General features: G+C 41.2%; 2 protein-coding genes across 3 annotated transcripts in view; one reads left to right on the plus strand and one right to left on the minus strand.

Annotated features, from left to right (window-relative positions):
• The window catches only part of RSPH14 (radial spoke head 14 homolog), a 73,536-nt gene that overhangs the window by 29,884 nt on the left and 25,774 nt on the right, over window positions 1–17,878 (minus strand). The gene's annotated exons all lie outside the window — the stretch shown is intronic.
• GNAZ (G protein subunit alpha z) overlaps window positions 1–17,878 on the plus strand; it is a 52,058-nt gene that overhangs the window by 15,155 nt on the left and 19,025 nt on the right. For both annotated transcript variants that reach the window (XM_027882020.1, XM_027882019.1), the window contains one exon: window positions 4,663–5,941. In XM_027882020.1, coding sequence (XP_027737821.1) covers window positions 5,219–5,941 — 723 coding nt within the window. In that variant the 5' untranslated portion in view covers window positions 4,663–5,218. The remainder of the gene's footprint in view (window positions 1–4,662; window positions 5,942–17,878) is intronic.

Consider the following 17,878-nt stretch of genomic DNA (forward strand, 5'->3'; position numbering starts at 1 on the left):
CTGGATGAAACAGCAGCCCTGTGGTATGAGAGTCCTGAATCACCCACATAAGGGTTATGATAAAAGCTAAAGGAGCAACTCTAATGAAGACATAACCTACACCACTGTCATCACCTGAGGTGCTCACACAGCACTCAGTGGCTGCTGCATTTTGTCTGGTGCTTTACTACACATTTTTAAACGAGTCTGATGTTTGTGTGTCCCTAAAGCAGATGTTCTGGGTGTTGGTTCTTCCTGCCCTTGTCTAGCAGCCAGGATTACTGCACACCCACTGTTAGGCCCACTGTAATATTTAAATACCTATCAGGTATTTTAGGTATTAATGCTTTTTTTTTTCCTTCTTTGTCTTTCAGATTTCAATGATTGTCTAAAGAGAATGTCAGTAATGTCTGTGGCCATTTTAAAAACAACTTTATTCTGTTATAAATGGGCTTTAATCACCATACATTAAACAGTAAACTAAGTTCTGTGAATTTATTTCAACTTTGCATTTCTAATGCATGAATGTCCTTCTGGCTGCTTTCCTGGACTCAAAAATCTGGACCAATTTTCCTATTCCTGCGTATTAGAGCACTTGACTTATTCAGCAGTAAACTACCTTGGGTATTTCCTGATATATCACAGTCCCCGGTGTCTTCTTTTTGGTTAATAGTATAAGAAGTGACTGAAAGTTTAAACCTGCAGAAATAAGGTTTTGTTAAAGTACAGGAATTCTCAGTGGATGGGAACAATCATTAGAGACTGATTGCAGTAGGTTGGCTTACATTTGTAAGTCCTGAGATGTGTCTTGTGCCACTTCTGCCTATGTTGACTTGCCTTTGCTTTTACCTGGGCACGTGTTTGAACAGGTGGGTCCAACACCTTTAAACTCTGGGATGAGTAAGGAGAAAGGAGTGATCAGAATTGATAATCTGGGAAAGTACAGCTTGGGTAGGGTGTTGCTTTATTCCTCTGTAATACTGAATTGAATATCAGTCCTGAATTAGCAAAGACTGCCAGCAACTCTAACCAAATCTGCTGGGGAAAGCTTGCTGCAACCTTTTCAACTTCACTTTATTTTCTTAAATTAGTACTGCTGGGAAAAAAATTATATGTATCATCTGGCTACTGGGATGAAAATACGGTAAAGACCCAAATAAGATTAGGCTCCCAAAGCTCTGTGTGTGTGTGGGCTGGTGGTCATGAAGCTAAATTATCAGACTACTGGTACCACTTGCATTTGAGGGATAATACAGCTTTGTGCCGACAATTCCAGCTGAAATTCCTGCTGCCAGCAGCACACAGTGTGCACATTGCTGTGCTGCCTGTGACAGTCACAGCCCTGGGCTTTATTCTCGGCCTGGGAACCAGCTCCTTTCTACGAGATCAGGGGGGAAACATCTCTCAAGGCAGGTTCTGTAACTCTGCGTTCCACGCTGAAGTGTCAGGAGCTTAACGCACCCACAGACAATACTTGGATGTTGCCTTCTGGAAATGTTTACAACTGATTTGTGGGGGTGTGTCATTCTCCTTCCCTGCCCCTCCCCTCCCCCAGCTTTCGTTTCTCGGGAATGACAAGAGCGGCGTGTGTTTCTGATTACACTCGGATCACAGGGGTCGGGAGCGGTGGGTGGGGGCAAAGAGTAAGCCTGGAGCAGGGAGCAGCAATAAAGACTGCTTTTATTGCCTGTAAATGGGCGGTCAGAGGAACATGCTGCCACTGAACAGCCTGCTCAGGTAAACCGGCTTCAACAGTTTGATACTATCAGCAGTGCAGCGTGTTGTTCAACTGTCCTTCCCACTCGAGAAATTACCCGTGTAGCGCTCGCTACTCCCTTGATAATGAAAATAATCACGGTTAGCTCAGGACTGGGGGCATGGTAATTTTATCTAGGGGGAAAAACAACCCATTTTAATCAAGACCAGACAGCCCATCTATGTCATCAGATTTAACAAGTATGTTTTCTTAGCATTTTGAGCAGCTTCAGTTGTCAGCAGAAGGCGGATGTATTAGTTTAGATACACATGTATGGTATAATCTGGTCATTCAAATAATGAGATTTCTTTAAACAAGCTTTAGACAAGTGTGCACAGTGAAAGGAAGCAATAGGGCTTTCCATTAGAGTAACTGAAAAGACTCTTATCTAATTAGAAACCTACAGCCATGAAACATTTGTGTGTTTAATATGGAATCAGGATCAGAACAAATTCTAGACTGCCTTATTTTCTGAGTGTACTCCAAGAAAAAGTAAACCTGGTGAGAGGAAGTTCATCTGTACGTAGCCAGGACAGTAAAGTGTAGTAATGTAATAGTTTGTGGAGTTATTCTCTTCCTGAATTTTAAAAGGTAATGGCTGTAACTGTGGAAGATCTTTTTGCTGTACGTGGGAAAACTTATTCAAATAAATCAAACTTTCCTACTGTAGTGGCTATTTAAAAATAATAGTTTCTATTACTCTGCTTTACAAAGCAATGTGATCCCCTCACTGTGTTACTACTTGAAATAGTGATAACCAAATATCATTGCAATGTGTGCAATAGGAATGATTAGAAGCTTAAAAAAAAAAAGGAAATTCAAGAGTGTAGAACTCATGTTTACACACTCCTGGGCTTTCCTACAATAAGGAGATCCTACTCCCTCTTTTTCTGTGTTAAACATATTAATGATGGCAAAGAGAACAGTTGAGATGTGAAACACTGTGGGACATGAATGATGCATGTGAGTGTGTTGTGGAAATCTGCACTAGGAAATACTCCACAGAATGTATGAGCTGAATGAAAAGAGTAATTTTTTCCTTGAAAGTGTCTTTCCACCAAACCGTTTGTTAGAAGTGTTTGGAGGCCAATACCATGAAGTTTAAAAAAGATCTGCTTGTCTTATGAAGGCATAAAATCTCTGGATTTATCCTGAATACTGGTGCATTTTGGAAGGAATCTGTGTCCCTTTGCTGCTTGCTGCTAGCAAGCCCCTTTTGTTCAGGATGGAACTAGAACAAAGAGAGGAGAGGGAGTCCTATTTGTGCTTCTTGCAGAGTACTTCTGTGATCACAGAGACGCCCAGAAAATGTCATAAAGAATTCAACAAGTGGTTTTATCAATGACATGAAAATGAAGTCTCCAATGATGAGAACTTAAAGGAAAACCAGTTTGAAGTGTTCTGAACATGTCAGAATAAGCACGATTAATGCAGCCAACTCCAATTTTTATATAAGTAAAATAAGAATCTGGCCTGATATCTAATACAGTAATTTCATTCTGTCTGTGTGGCTGGAAAGTTACATTAAGAAACAGCTTCCTCTTAATTTGTCATATTCTGTGACCATGGAAAAAAGTCAATTATTTGAAGAAAGTACAACTTCTCATTTGGGAGGGTTTTCCTTTCTACATCTTCAGAGTAAGTAAAGTTGTGCTAATTACCATTCTATTAATGTGTATATGCCATATTTTAATTTTCTGCTGCCTAATCTGTTCTTCTTGCGCTAATGGCCTTCTGTCATGCAAAGAGAAGTAAGAAAAAGATGGCTGATATTAAGACTCTCTTGTAGAATTTTAGACCAGGGAAAATATTCCCTGGACACCCTCTGGAAACAAAAAAACCAGACAGCAGGAGAGGTGCCAAAGTGGGCAGGGCCAGCAGTGGGTGAGGAAGCCGTGACATCTGTGATCCTGCTGCCCACTGTGCTCAGAGCTTGGTGGGAGCAGCAAGTCCTTCCTAGAAAAGAGGCAGATTATCCCCAATCAGTTATTTATTATGTGTTTCCCCTCTGTGAGAGGTAACTGCTTCCTGCTGTTGCCTTCTGCAGAGTTCTAACTAGCAGGCTTAACCCCTAATTTGGGAAGGAATAATTGCTCTAACAGTCACTGAAAAGCTGTCAGCCTTGTCTGGGATGGAGTTTCCTGTGCTTTTTGTATGAAAAATTCACCTTGTAGTTGCTGTTCACTTTCACTCTGTCTCAGAATTTCCTGTATTGAAAATGGAAGAGAGGAGGCTTAATAACACTTTGCTTGGCTAGGGAAAGGAGCTTCCAAAGTTTATTGTAGTAGAGCATCTCTTTATCGATGAAGCAGGAACTGTGTTTAACAGTGTGCTCTCCAAGGGGGAAAAAAGATCTGTTATTGTATTCTGCAAAGACCACTAACTCTTCCTTTTACAAAATCATGAAGCAAAGTTAATCAGCTTGCTTTGCTTCCTAATTTAGTTATTTAAATGTTCAGTGGAAACAGAGAAGATGAAAGAAAACTCGGGAGGACGTCTGTCCAGCACAAGATATTGATATAAATAGAGAGACTGTGAAAAGTAGTTGTGAATCTGTTTTGTTTTCTACTTCAGAAAAACCAGTTGGAACAGGACTGTGCAGGAAAAGCTCTTGCTGAGGGAGAAATTGGGGCACAGCTCAGCACTGTTTGTTTTCATGTAGGTTTAGATAATAAAACACAGAAGGCTGAAAGGGAGATTTGATTTACTATTGTTCAGAAACCACATTTCTTAGGTCTACAAGCCTCAGCTGGCCCTGTGTTTTTACTACAATTTCAGATATCTGCTTTTCCTTACCTATTTTTTCACCTGTATTTTCCATTTGGCATAATAACAGGTTTAGAAGTCTAGAAAAGGAGAAAGTGAGTGGTTTGCTGCAAGGACTGGAGTCTCTCGTTTCATTCATTTCTGTTCTCATTGTTTGGCAGGTGGAAAGCACGGATTTACAGAGCTGAACTGGATCAGCTGAAGAAGTGGGGAAAGAGAAACAAAACAAGTAGAGTACCAGTGAAAAGAGCTTCAGCTTTATCTGACAGCATCACCACAGCAACCAGAGAATACGATCAGAGGACAAGGGCTGGAGCAGAGAAGGTGACAGTGTGGCTCCCTACCTTTGGACAGAAGGCAGCAGATAATTATGCAGAACAGAAAGGGGTGTTTGGTGGCTCCAGACAAACTGTGGCAGAGGGAAGAGTCCCGTCATTAACAGGAATGTGCCCCAGTTTATGCACTGGCAAGGGGAGTGCCATGAGATCTACTGAAGAGACTATTTCTGGGGTTGCACATCTCCACGTGTTTGTCCCCCTGCTGGGACTCAATTAGGTGGCTGTAGGCACCGTGGACCAACAGGTTCTGGAAAGTGACCTTTTCTCCCGTTCAAGCTGTACGTGGCACGAGAACTGAGCGACACTGCAGACCTTAGTTCAGAGACACAGAGAGTGAGCAGATCTCCAACCCTTCCCTTCCACACCTGCCTGCTGTACCATGGGATGTCGGCAAAGCTCTGAGGAGAAAGAGGCAGCGCGGCGGTCGCGGAGGATTGACCGCCACCTGCGCTCTGAAAGCCAGCGACAGCGAAGGGAGATCAAACTCCTCCTCCTGGGTACCAGCAATTCTGGGAAGAGCACCATCGTAAAGCAGATGAAAATCATTCACAGCGGCGGCTTTAACTTGGAGGCCTGTAAGGAGTACAAACCTCTGATTATCTACAACGCCATTGACTCTCTCACTCGGATCATCCGGGCCCTGGCCACCCTTAAGATAGAATTCCACAACCCTGACAGGGCGTATGACGCCGTGCAGCTCTTCGCCCTGACGGGCCCGGCTGAGAGCAAGGGCGAGATCACCCCGGAGCTGCTGGGGGTGATGAAGCGGCTGTGGGCAGACCCCGGCGTGCAGGAGTGTTTCTGCCGCTCCAACGAGTACCACCTGGAGGACAACGCCGCCTACTACCTGAACGACCTGGAGCGCATCGCGGCCCTGGACTACATCCCCACCGTGGAAGACATTCTGAGGTCCCGGGACATGACCACGGGCATTGTAGAAAACAAGTTCACCTTCAAAGAGCTGACTTTCAAAATGGTGGACGTGGGTGGGCAGAGATCCGAACGCAAAAAATGGATCCACTGTTTCGAGGGGGTTACAGCAATAATTTTCTGTGTGGAGCTGAGCGGGTATGACTTGAAGCTGTACGAAGATAACCAAACAGTAAGTGCACCTTCTGCTCTTTGTTTTCTTGCCTTCTCTTCCTTTCCCCTTCACCAGTATTTGACCTTTTTTCTCCCCTGCTCCCTGCCCTCCCAAGGCAATAATCTCTGAGTTCCCAACCCTTTATTTCCTTCCCCTCACCCTCAGTCTTTAGGAAAAAGCCAAAAGCTAGGATTCTTTTATTTGGATAGTTTTCTCCACTGGGCAGAAGGAGTTATTGAATGTTACTTTTGGGAAATGGAGGTGCTGATTTATTATTTTTTGGTGCCCTTTAGCTAAATGTTTACCTGGTTTAGTGTTCCTTCGAACACCACTTAAAGGTGGGCAGTAGTGACACCCTGGTCTGCAGGGACGGGTCATTTGGACATCATGTTTGTGGGTCCTGGGAAGTTTTGGAGCTCAAATAGTAGTAAGTAAGAGTTTTTTCCCCCTTTTTTTCCAGGATTTTCAATCAGAATTTGGGATTTAAAATTTTAAAAAGTAATAAAATGTGGGTTTTAATTAGAATGAAACGTTATAAAGTTAAAATGGTCTTTGCCTGTTTTTGGTTATATGGTGAATTTGCCCTGTCTAAAGAACAGCTATTCCTATTTAATACCCTTTACTACTGTTCCCTTCTAATTTTCCCAGCAGGCAAGTACAGTAACTGTGGAACACATATAAATACTTATGCATATGCAAATGTGTGTTTGCTGTCACTTTGAGGTTGCCTGAGTTAAACTTTGTAGGGTTTCGCTTGAACTTATTTTTTTTGACAGCCTCGTAAAATGTGCTGTTTGAGAGAAGCCATGGTGTGTGTATTTATGTTTGAAAACAGCTGCCTTTCAGGAAGAACTAAAACATAACTGTAAAATTGGGAAGTTAACCTTAAAATGATGCTACTTCTCTTCTGCTCCTTTCCACACCTTCAGCTGCAAACATGTAGAAAACTTGTCCACCAATATCAGCTCCTGGAGTGTTCCAGAACTCCAGAATCCTTGTTCTGTCACAGCGGGTGTGTTGTGTAAGTGGTGTTGAGGAGGAAATTGTTCCAAGACATTTTTATATTTCTATTTTTTTTTCTAATGGGATCTCAGTAAGATTACAGAAGGGCATCTCTCAGCCAGGTCTGATGATCTGGTTTGGGCAGTCCTCTCTGGAAGAGGGTTCCTGATCAGCCTTATCTGTTGTTCTTGAACCAAACCTAAGCCTGATAACACTTTTCAGAAATACTTGCATTTTGCTGTAAATGAAATATGCATTCTGAGTACTAAATCTTTGACAAAGATTTTTCGTATTAGAAAGGAGCTAAGTGACGAGTTTGAGAAGCAGTCATAGAAGGTCTTGAGAAATATATCAGGCCAAGGAAACTTATTTTAAGAAAAAGAAATTGTTACCTAATTTTAGCAGCTTTGAGTTTTAGATCTTTCTTTTGTACCTCCCTCATTGTCTCCATGTGGCCATTCTATGAGCATGGAATTCTTTCTTAAATGATTTTTGCAAAGATATTTCCAAAAATCTTTGTTGGCCCTGTTTGAATTGGCCCTTTTTTGTTGGTACAGTTTATCACATATATAATATTTCCCTCTTCTTATCTTCTGTTGTGATTTTACAGCTTATAAACTGCACCTCCATTTTCTTCTCTGTGCTATTCTGGTGAACCATTCCACTGTCCTACACGTGGTTTTACACTTCATCATCTGGAGATTCTTGTCTCGACATTAGTGCCCTCTTATTGTAACAGATTTGTATATCTGATTTTTGTTTAGTAACCTCCTCTTGACATGAGAGAAGCCACTGCCCCTAATTCTTTCTCTTCATTTAGAGTTACACTAGGCAAAGCATGTCTCTTTATATCTAGACCCTGCCTAGGAGTTAGTTGGTTTCTTGCAATTCTGTAGACTTTTTGTGCCTTGCTCTTCAGATTTACAAATCAAAAAGAACTAGGTCAGAGGGAAAAAAATCAATATACTCTGAGAAATCCTTGTGGATGCAGCTCCAAACAGGACCAACATTGGTACCCACACTGGTTCATCACCAGAACTGCAACACTGAGACTGCCACTCCTGAGGAAAGCCCTTACAATGATAGTGTTGCAGAGTCGAAAATGCTTCCTGGTGTAGTATCTATGGTGAGGAGAACTGTTAAATAAAAACCAGTCCTCTGCCAAACATAACTCACTGCTTGGGAGAGCGTGGAAGAATCTGGCTGGTCTCTAAACTGTGAAAGCTGAGAAATGATCTGCAGGAACATGATCCCCTCAGTGATCCTGCTGACAGCAGTGGGTAAATGCTATGCACGAGCTGGGTCTTTACTGAAGATGCGTTAAAATAATGATTGACAAATATGGTAAAAAATGAGGGGGAAAGCTCAGTTGTGCATGTGGTGGTTCTGATTGTGGCTGACTCAGGAGGTCTGCTAAGGGTGACATCACTGTGGTGACACTGATGTGCATAAGGGAGAACAAAAATAAAGCCCAAACTATTAGTTGCCTGGACAACTTTTCCTTTGAGTGTAATTTTAAGTGACAAGTGAAACTTTATAGTCCTGAAAACAAATGGCAGAAAGGGAAGGCAGAATTTTTCTGGGGCTTTTGTCTTTCTCCTGCTACTCTTTATTCTGGTAAACATCCCTTGCAGGCCCCAAATCACCTGAACTGGCAGTTTGTAGGCCTGGACAAACCAGTATTGTGCCTTGTCGGTTTAACATGTGATATTTAGCTGCTTACTAAAGAGTAAGAGAGGGAAAATTGTATTTTTTTTTCCTCCACCTTGTGAGCTTTCCTCTGTCACTCTGTAACAATATTTTGCTTATCTGGGGTTATCTGCAAAGGTGGTTTGGGTCTGGTTTCATTTCTACAGTGCCTTTGGAGTTTTTTTCCTACACAGCACATTAAATGTAGCTGGATCTTTCCATGCACCACACCTGGGGAGCATGACTCAGCTGGGTAACAGCTGCTGCTTCTGCTTTTGACACAAGTGGCAAAATTGGTTTGCAAAGTACCTTTGGAATGCTGTGGATTTATTGTAGGATTATTATTCCAGACCAGCACTCGGAGGAGGTTGCCTGAAGTTTTATATCCCAATGCTGATTTCTTCTCCATTCTATCAAATGAATTACTTGTTGTAGTTTTCATGGTCCTTTGCAGCTGATTGACCCATTCTATCTTTTATTATAGATTAAGATGTCATCTCTGGCCTTTCATAATGTCAAATTATCAGGTGATCATTTTTTTGGCCTTCTTACACGTTGCATCCTGCACTTAGAAGGAGTTACCCATTAATATCGAAGTGTCTCATCTTTATTTCAATTTCTTCTTAAATTAATGCGTGCTAGAGAGTGTTAAATCATCCGTGTTCTCTAATGTTAGAGCTCCTGCCTCTCACCCTGCAAAGGATCCTTGCAGTTTGTTTGCAGCCTCCCCTCCTGCCTGTGCACTCAGTTCTGTGGTTCAGGCCTGCTGTACATTCTTGGGGGTGGCTTTCAATTTTCATCTGCAGTCTGCAGCTGCAACAGGGTTTGGGAGTATTAGAAACACTCCTCAAAGATGCAATAATAAAGTAAATAATGAAATGAGTTTGACAGGAATGTGTGCTTGAGAATTCATGAGGTCAGGAGTTGCAACAGATCCACCTTGTGCAGGAGATACCAAGGAAAGGTTGTAAAGGTCTAAAAGTTATGAGAGTTTATAATTTTAGAAATATGGATGTTAAAGGAAAGCTACTTGCAGGTAATGAATAATTTTTATTCCCTTTCTTGCAGCCATTGCAAATGAAAGGAAAAATGACATTTTAGCTTTTTGAGGTTATTTTTTTAGTACAGCATCTTGTTAAAAAAGAGGTGCAGATGAAAAAATGCAGCAACAAACAGTTCAACCTGCAGTTTGCCTCATGCAACACTGATTGCTGGGGTCGTAAAGGAGCCTCTCAATTATCCAATAATAACTGGGAAGCCTTCTGATATGCTAATTGTATGCATTTTGAACAGAAATCCTGTTTCTCACAGGAAATATTTTATCCAGTAAACAACATTGTTAACATTTTTTATTTCTTTTTCTTTTTTTTTTTTTCTTCCCTGAAGCCAAATACTTAAGGAGCTTATTTACCATTGCTGATACTTCAGCTTTTTGAGTAACACAGTGTATTAAACCTCCTTTCTGGCAGGCAGCTCTTTCCCTGCAACACTAAGAACAACAGTGAGGACAGAGGGGAGATTTGCCACTTGTGTCCAGAGCCCTTTCAGCAGCTGTGCTTGGCAGTGGTAACAACCATGTCAGCAAACATGTTTCTGACACAATCAGCCTCTTGGGAATCTGAGGAAAAGATTGAGCTGAACTGCTCAGGTGCTCTCAGTTTCCTAGGAAGCTTTCCCATTTCCAGGTTTTCCATTGGGAGGTTTGTGTGGGAGCAGAGCCTGGCTGACTTCAGCATCATGGGTGTAATCTCTCAGCACTGCAAATGGAATTCTAATCTTGCCTTTTCTTTCCCTTGAGAAAGGAATAGATATATAGTCCCTTACCAAAGTTGAACTTGATATAGTGATCTGCCACAATTCCAGCCTGAAGACTTGTATCCAGGCATGGATCTTCTGAAATATGTAACCAGCAGTAAAATAACAAATAGAACATAACAGAAAATGACCAATCAACTCCCCATCTGCAGTTCTTTTTACTAGATGGTCTTTCAAGTTGGAAGACTTATTTTTGGTTACATTGTTCACTCTAATTGTGTCCTTCTTATATGGAGATCCTCATGTAGACATTGTGGGACAGCAATTTTCCATATTTTGGAGTTATTACCACACCCTGAACTTCATATTCCATGTAGCTTCAGACACTAACAGTAACTTTATATGCTAATAATTCTGGCAGTATTTTACTAAATTATTTCCTCCAATTAAAAGAAAAAGTCACAGATATGTGTCATACCGTGGAATATAAAAAATAGAGTCATCTAATGTCACTGTATGATTGGATGAAGATGCCAGCCTCAGGTTGTAAAAGTGTGCTGTGAGGCCTATCTATGTAATGTCAATAGACTAATTCTTAAACAAAGGGGTCTTGAAACCTAAAGATAAATAAGTATTTTTGTAGAGCAGTGGTCTTAATTAAAAGAGATTATCGGGATGAAATTCAGGGGGACAACAACATAAAGACTTCTACCTGTTTTGGAAAAATTGGCATGAAAGCAACACTGTATTTCTGCAGTGGACCTATGAGAGGTATTTGGTTGTTTGGTTGTCAGACTTGTCTGATTTAGGGGACTGAACTTCCCAGTTTATTTCAGTAGCCAGGGAATGGCTCAAGTCCCCCTGTGACAAATGCCTGGCAGATGATGTCACTCTCAGCTTTTGGTCTCTGTGACTGGCTGTATTCAGAACTCCTGCACTGGGAGAGGTGGGACTGCCACGAAAAGACTGAGGTGGGTTGTGTTTAGAAACCTTGAGGCCATCCAGTGGGTAGAGAAGTATTGATATCACCTCTCATATGAGTAGTCTGTTGTCTGCTTAAAACTTACAGTGAACAGGAACATGTCAATACAATACAAGAAGAAGAAAATTCCACCCTGGTCTGGAAAAACAGCCACTTTGGGCTATTTTTGGAACTGGATAAGCTGTAACAACTCTCTGTGGTACACCAGCCCTGGAGAGAGTAGTGGAGACCAATTAGCCTTCAAAACAAGCAGAAATGCTGGAACAAAGGAGGATCCTTGCTGTTTAAACAGCTTCAGAGCAGTTTTGAGGGGGGGGGGGTTTGGGGGTGGATTTTTCGGAACTTTCTTCCATTATTACAAGTCTGTATTTTAGATAAACATAATCTTCTATAATTTCTTTTACCCCTGGTAATACGAGTGTAATTTGACAGACACCTGAGCTTTCTGTATTGTTGGGTTGGCAATCCAAACCCCTTTCATGATGTTAGAACATTTCATCAGTATGTGTTCCAGAACATCCCTTCTGGTGTGTCCAGAATGCTCACTCACTCAGGAGACAACTGGCTTTGTTTGATAATCTAGAAAATAGAAATGTGTTCACATGTCTTATTGTTAATTTTTATTACTTATTGCTAATGTGTGAATTTAAAAGGCTCCCTGGCTGAGAAGAGCAGACACATGAAATATCTCTTCCACCTGTGATGCAGATGCCGCATCCTGAAATGGAGGCTGAAGAGAATTTTTCTGGTCACTGTTTCTCAGTGGAGTTGTTACCTCACTGCTTAGAGAGCAAGAAAACAAAAGGCTGAGCTGAAATTTTACTCCTGAAATGCCACAGCACTTGTTCTTGCTGGCCAGTGACCAAGTCTCTCCTATAACACTCACTCACTCACTCAAACCATCTAGTTTAAACATTGGGAACAGAAGAACTCACAGAACATTTGACAAGCTTTAGCAAAGAAAATTGTGTGGCATCAAACAAGAAAACTGGAAGTGATCTTAAATACCAAAAGCCCTATGTGGTTTGACAGGATTAGTAACAAGGAGAAATCAAAACAGTCAAATGCTGCAGCTGGCAAAAGTCCTGTGTGAAATCTGAAAACCCTAAATACCTGCTTTGGAAAAGCTTTGCAAGGTGAACAGCAAGTACTTAATTGTGTTGAAGGTATTACTGTTAACATCATGTTACTTGCAATTTTGTTTGAAACAGTTTTCAAGGATGTCTTTGGTTGTTAGTGTAGTCCACGGGTCAAAGAACTGCAGAGCCTGGTAAGCTAGGACAGAATATGCAGACACAAGCAGAAATACACACCAGGAACAAATAAGGGTCTTAGAAAGGCCAGTCATGCCTTGAAAGTTGATAACTTGTGTCTGTTGGTCGTTGGTTTGGTGTTTTGTTGTTGTTATTTGGGTTTTTTTAAGGAATGAGGGAGTATGAAGGGAGATGAATCCAGCAGCTGAAACCATTTTGACACTTTGGAAAAAGTTTTTTTGACAAAGACTCTTTCTGAGAGCAACTGGGCTGCTGTGGCTTCCTCCTACCACAGCTGGGAAGGGAGCCTTGTCCTGAACAAACCGCTGATTAAAGGTGGCAGGAGGAGGGTCTGATGGGCAATTCTTTCAGTGTAAGGACATAGCAGGATGAGCAGTAGATGGTCAGAAACTTACACTTTTTATTGAAAAGCTGCTCTTCAGTCTGACCTACTACTGATATTTTCAGTAGTATTTTTACTGGTAATTATTTTTCTGTACTCTGCTTTAACAGGAAATTTCCTTTTTTCTCATGCTGAAAGACTAAATCCTTGGATAAGCTTATCCTTTATATCACTGTTGTCCCTGGAGCTAGTCTTGCACTGTGCAAGGCACAGGTATTAAACAGGTCCTATACATATACACTGCAGAGATGTAGTAATTTGCATTTGTTGCTGTGGTGTTACTGCTTTCAGCCTTTTTTTTTTTTTTTTTATCATGTGCTGCCAAGACTGAATATGTAACCCTGCGTTTTGGAAAGATTTTTGAGTATCAAAATGCATTTTTTTTAAAGCTATTAATACGCTCACTTAAACTTTTAACTTGTCAACCAATGACAGTGTCCCCTGATTATACTTCAAAATTAGCAGACAATGAATAACTCCTCTACTCCAATTAATTCAGTTCTCTAACTCCTGTCACTTATTTTTTACATATTTAAGCTTGATACTGTCCTTTCTTTCCATTATTGAACTGATTGAAACAACTTGCTTCCAGTATACAGTCCACACATTCTCTGTGTACTTTTTCTGATTATTTACTGCTTTGGTCATATTTTACTTTACAAATTGGAGCCAACCCCAAACTATTTATCATCAGTGGAAATAAATGACTGAGAATAGTTTAACAGAGTTTTGCATAGAATTAGAAGCAAGAATCCTTCAGGGCGTTGGTTACAGGGAGAAAACTTGTGACTAAATTGATTTCCTGGAGCATCATGATGGGATGTCACCCGTGTGTTCCACTCCCCTCAGGAAAGCCTGGCCCCTCTGCTCTGACCACCTGATGTTCTCTCCTTGTGCTGTTTCCCTGGAAACACGGCGTGGGGGTGTCAGAGCAGTGGACAAGGAGCTTCAGCCTGTCCTGCCAAACTCCCAGTGCTCCCAGCACTCAGAGCTTTCTCCCTGCAACTCTGACACAGCAATGAGAGTTTATTTCCATTAATATTTGCCCAAATCAGCTGGAATTCCGCTGCTGTAAGTGTTTATGCAGCAGTGTCCTGATGATGCTGAGTAGGATTGGACTTGTCAGAGAACACTTGTTTCCATTATGCCTTTTAGTGGTAGGTGTATCCCAACAGCCTGGATTCTCCTGGCATGGGTACAGAGGGGAGGGTTTTAAGAGCAGCCTTGCCCAGTGCCTGTGCTGTTCTTCAGAGATAAATGAAAGCAGCAATTAGAAATAAATAAATAACCCCCCAACAACCCACACAGGGAGAAAGGCAAGCAATCCAATTGAGTCGGAAATGTGAGAGGTCAATAAAGGAGGTTAAAGATATGTGAAAAAAGCCGAAAGGAAAGGTTGACAAGACTAACTGTGCTGTGGCTGTGCCTGAAATGGCCTGGGGGCAGCTCTGCAGAGCATCTGGCTGTCACTGCCGTCCAGAAATCCAGACTGAGACTCACAGCATTTAAAGAGGTTTCCAAAGGTTAATTAGTTTTGTAGAGCTAAAAAGATTGTGGAGTACCTGCTTAGTGTATAAATACCTGAAGGAGCAAAAAGTGCTCAATAGTTAAAGAAATACACAATCTAATGGAGAAAGGCAAAATAAGAATAAATGGCCAGAAGCGAGGTAAGATAAATACCAACTTGAAATAGTGCTTTTTAAATTTTATGTTTTTTAGGAAGGAGGTTGAACCAGTTGGACCGCCTCTTCTGGAAGCTGAGGTTTAGTCAGCCAGCCGTGTCAGCCACAGATGACCAGGCTTAGGACAGGGAAACCCCAACAGATGGAAGTGACCATAGTTGTGATAAATAGAAGTTAAACCAAAAGATGCCATGTTTGTGATACATTCAATTTAATATTTATTTATATAGAGATATAAGTCCCAATTATAACTGCATTATTTTATAAATTAAATAACATGGTTCTGATAAATCCTTCCATTTTAAGATCTCCCATCTTGATAAAGTGATTCTGTATGTGTTTTCATATTTTCTTTGAGGCAGCATAGAATATGGAAGCAGAATTATCTGCATTTGGTGAAATGCATATATTGTGTACCAAATTATATAATCCTGATGAGATTATCTGTAAGATCACTATTTAGGAAAAAGCAGATGTCTTATTCTGTCTATTTTGCTGGTTCAACTCTTCAGGCAACTCCTGCTCCCTCTGCTCCCTCTGCCTCATCACTCGTGCCAGCCCCACTGCTCCTTGGGCCCTTTGCTAAACAGATATAACTCACAAACCTGTCAGAAAATTATCCAGTATTGCAGAATGGTTGACTTTCTGCTGGAATCCAGTGAGTTCCAGATCTGGGTAAGGCAACCAGTAGGATCCAGTAACAGAAGAAAATAAAAAGGTAGATGAGTCAGACTTCATTTTGATGTATCAACTGCTAGAGCAGCTGAAGTCATCCTATATAACTAAACCTTACTGTAACACTTGTTATCTGTGCATTTGGGAGTGGAAAGTAGGAAAGTTGCACTGCTGTAGTTACAGGTTAAGACACCACCTCCATACCTGCATTTGACTGAAGGCTCAGTTTTAGGAGCTGCTCAGGGCACTATTCCCAGAATGTAAGTCCTAATGTTACCCACTGCTTTTTACTGTCTCCTGTAAAAGCCAGGATAATAAGATACGAATAATATCTTCTCTAAATGCAATCACTTCACAGACTGCAGTAATAGGGGTTTGGGGACAGAAATGAGAGTTTCAGCCAATTTCTGCTATATTTTTTCAAGGATGAAAATGTTTGGGGATACATAGTTGGATGCACTGAATGCCAGGGAAAGTGTTTGTGAGAATGAGAGGGAAGGCCAATAAGGTGGATATCATGGTGGGAGTCTGTTGTAGACCAACCAGGATGGAGAGGGAGGTGAAATATTCTGCCAGCACCAGAGAGAAGTCTCACAATTCCTAATCCTTCAACTCACCAGATGTCTGCTGGAAATACAACACGGTGGAGGAGGAACAGTCTGGGAGGTTCCTGGAGAGTGTGGAAGATCTGGTGAAGGAGCCAAGCAGGGAGGGCAGTGCTGAACCTGTGAACAGGTCTGGGAGCAGAGAAGGACTGGTGGGTGTTGTGGTGGTTGGAGGCTGCACAGCAACCACAACATGATGGAGTTTTCAGGTCTCCAGAAGTGAGGAGGGAGGTCAGCACAACTGACACCTTGCACTTCTCCTGGTTAGGAACCTGGTTCACAGAGTCCCTTGAGAGTCAGTCCTGAGGGGCAAAGGAGTCCAGAAAGGCTGGGAATTCTTCAAGAAGGAAAGTTTAAAGGCACAGTAGCAGGATGTCCCCATGGGCAAAAAGATGACTGGGGGGAGAAAGAAACCTGCCTGGCAAAACCGTCTGGGTGTGGCTTGGACATGTGTACTGGTTTAATAACAGTCCTGCAAAATATAAAATTAATGATAAAAATCATGATATGGGGCTGAATAGTTGAAATCTTTGGTTTATTAGAGAAGTACTGGGAAATTGTGCAGAATTCCAGTAGATTGTATTGTAGATGCTGATGCCATTTTATTGACATTATTTTTCAAGGTAATGAAAGTGAATGAAAATATTATTACCACTGATTTTAATATGAGCAAAACCAGGCTGCAAATTTTAATTCTTTGTACTTTGCTTTCCTGATTAATACTTCTGTATTTCTGTGCTCTTTGCATTCACTATTTGCTGTGAGGAAATTGCTGATTTTTATTAGTATGAATTTTCTTTATTAATACTGCACATTCTCAATTGTTTCCTTCATTGGTAAACACATCCTGGATGATATCTTGCTTTCTGATTCCTAAAGCTGACTTCCTGATTTAGGGATCAGTTTGACTGTAATCATTTTGTTGTATTGCTCAATGTATAGGCACGATATGGATGGGGGAGATCTTGCACAGTAGAGGGGGGTGCGGATTTGTAGGGCAGTGGTTTAAGCTGGAGCAGTGTAAGATAAATTGCAGGAGAATTTGGACTGTCACGTAATTCCACAGGAAACACAGGAGCCATCAGCTATAAACACGTTTACAAAGAGAACAGATAACCTAAATGCAAGATTGCTCCACTCTGAGAGCAGAGAAAACAGCTTCCCAGAAAGGTACATCGAAACCAGCCTGTCAATTCACAGCCTCACAAGGGATCACTGATGTGCAGAGTCTTTACTTTTGGTGATCTAAATATTATTTCCTCAGTCCCCTCTTTTCCACTTCCAACATTCTTCTTAAATCCTTTTCCATGGAAAGTTTTCATTATAGATTACAGCTTGCTGTCTTTCTGAACAGCTTTCTTGTATGCAGAAAAGTCCTACAACAACAAATATCTTTTAAAACATCATCTTCTGTTTTCTACAGAAAGAATTTTGGAGGGGGGGATGGTGGTGGTTGTTATTCCACTGTATGCATACTTAAATGTGGGGAAAAAAAAGACACAAACCCCTGAAGAAGTTTGATCTTTACATCAAAGTGGAATTTCAAAGTATTTGGCCATTTTCAATTTTCCTTTATTTTATGCTGTTTATTGGATGACAGACACTATCCCACAGTAACTGAACTCCATCAAAATGATTTAAATGCACTTAAAAATTCCTGTGAGGAAATGCAGAACAGGCCTAACATAGAACATCAGTTTGCGTGTTCACTGATGAAGTGAAATGGGTTGATGCCTCCAGTGAGAATGGTGTGAATTCAATCTGTTCTGATGCCCATCTATTCGTAACAAACAATGTAAAATAATGTTAGAAAATAATGCTTTGGGAGATTTTCCAACTCTAGATCCTGTAGCAGTCTTGGTTGATTTTTAGAAAAAATAGTGCTCATAGCAAAACCGAATTAATTTAG

The sequence above is a fragment of the Empidonax traillii genome, unplaced genomic scaffold, assembly GCF_003031625.1.
Source record: "Empidonax traillii isolate 1590-97213 ecotype Southwest subspecies unplaced genomic scaffold, ASM303162v1 scaffold99:size1466351, whole genome shotgun sequence".
NCBI lineage: Eukaryota > Metazoa > Chordata > Aves > Passeriformes > Tyrannidae > Empidonax > Empidonax traillii.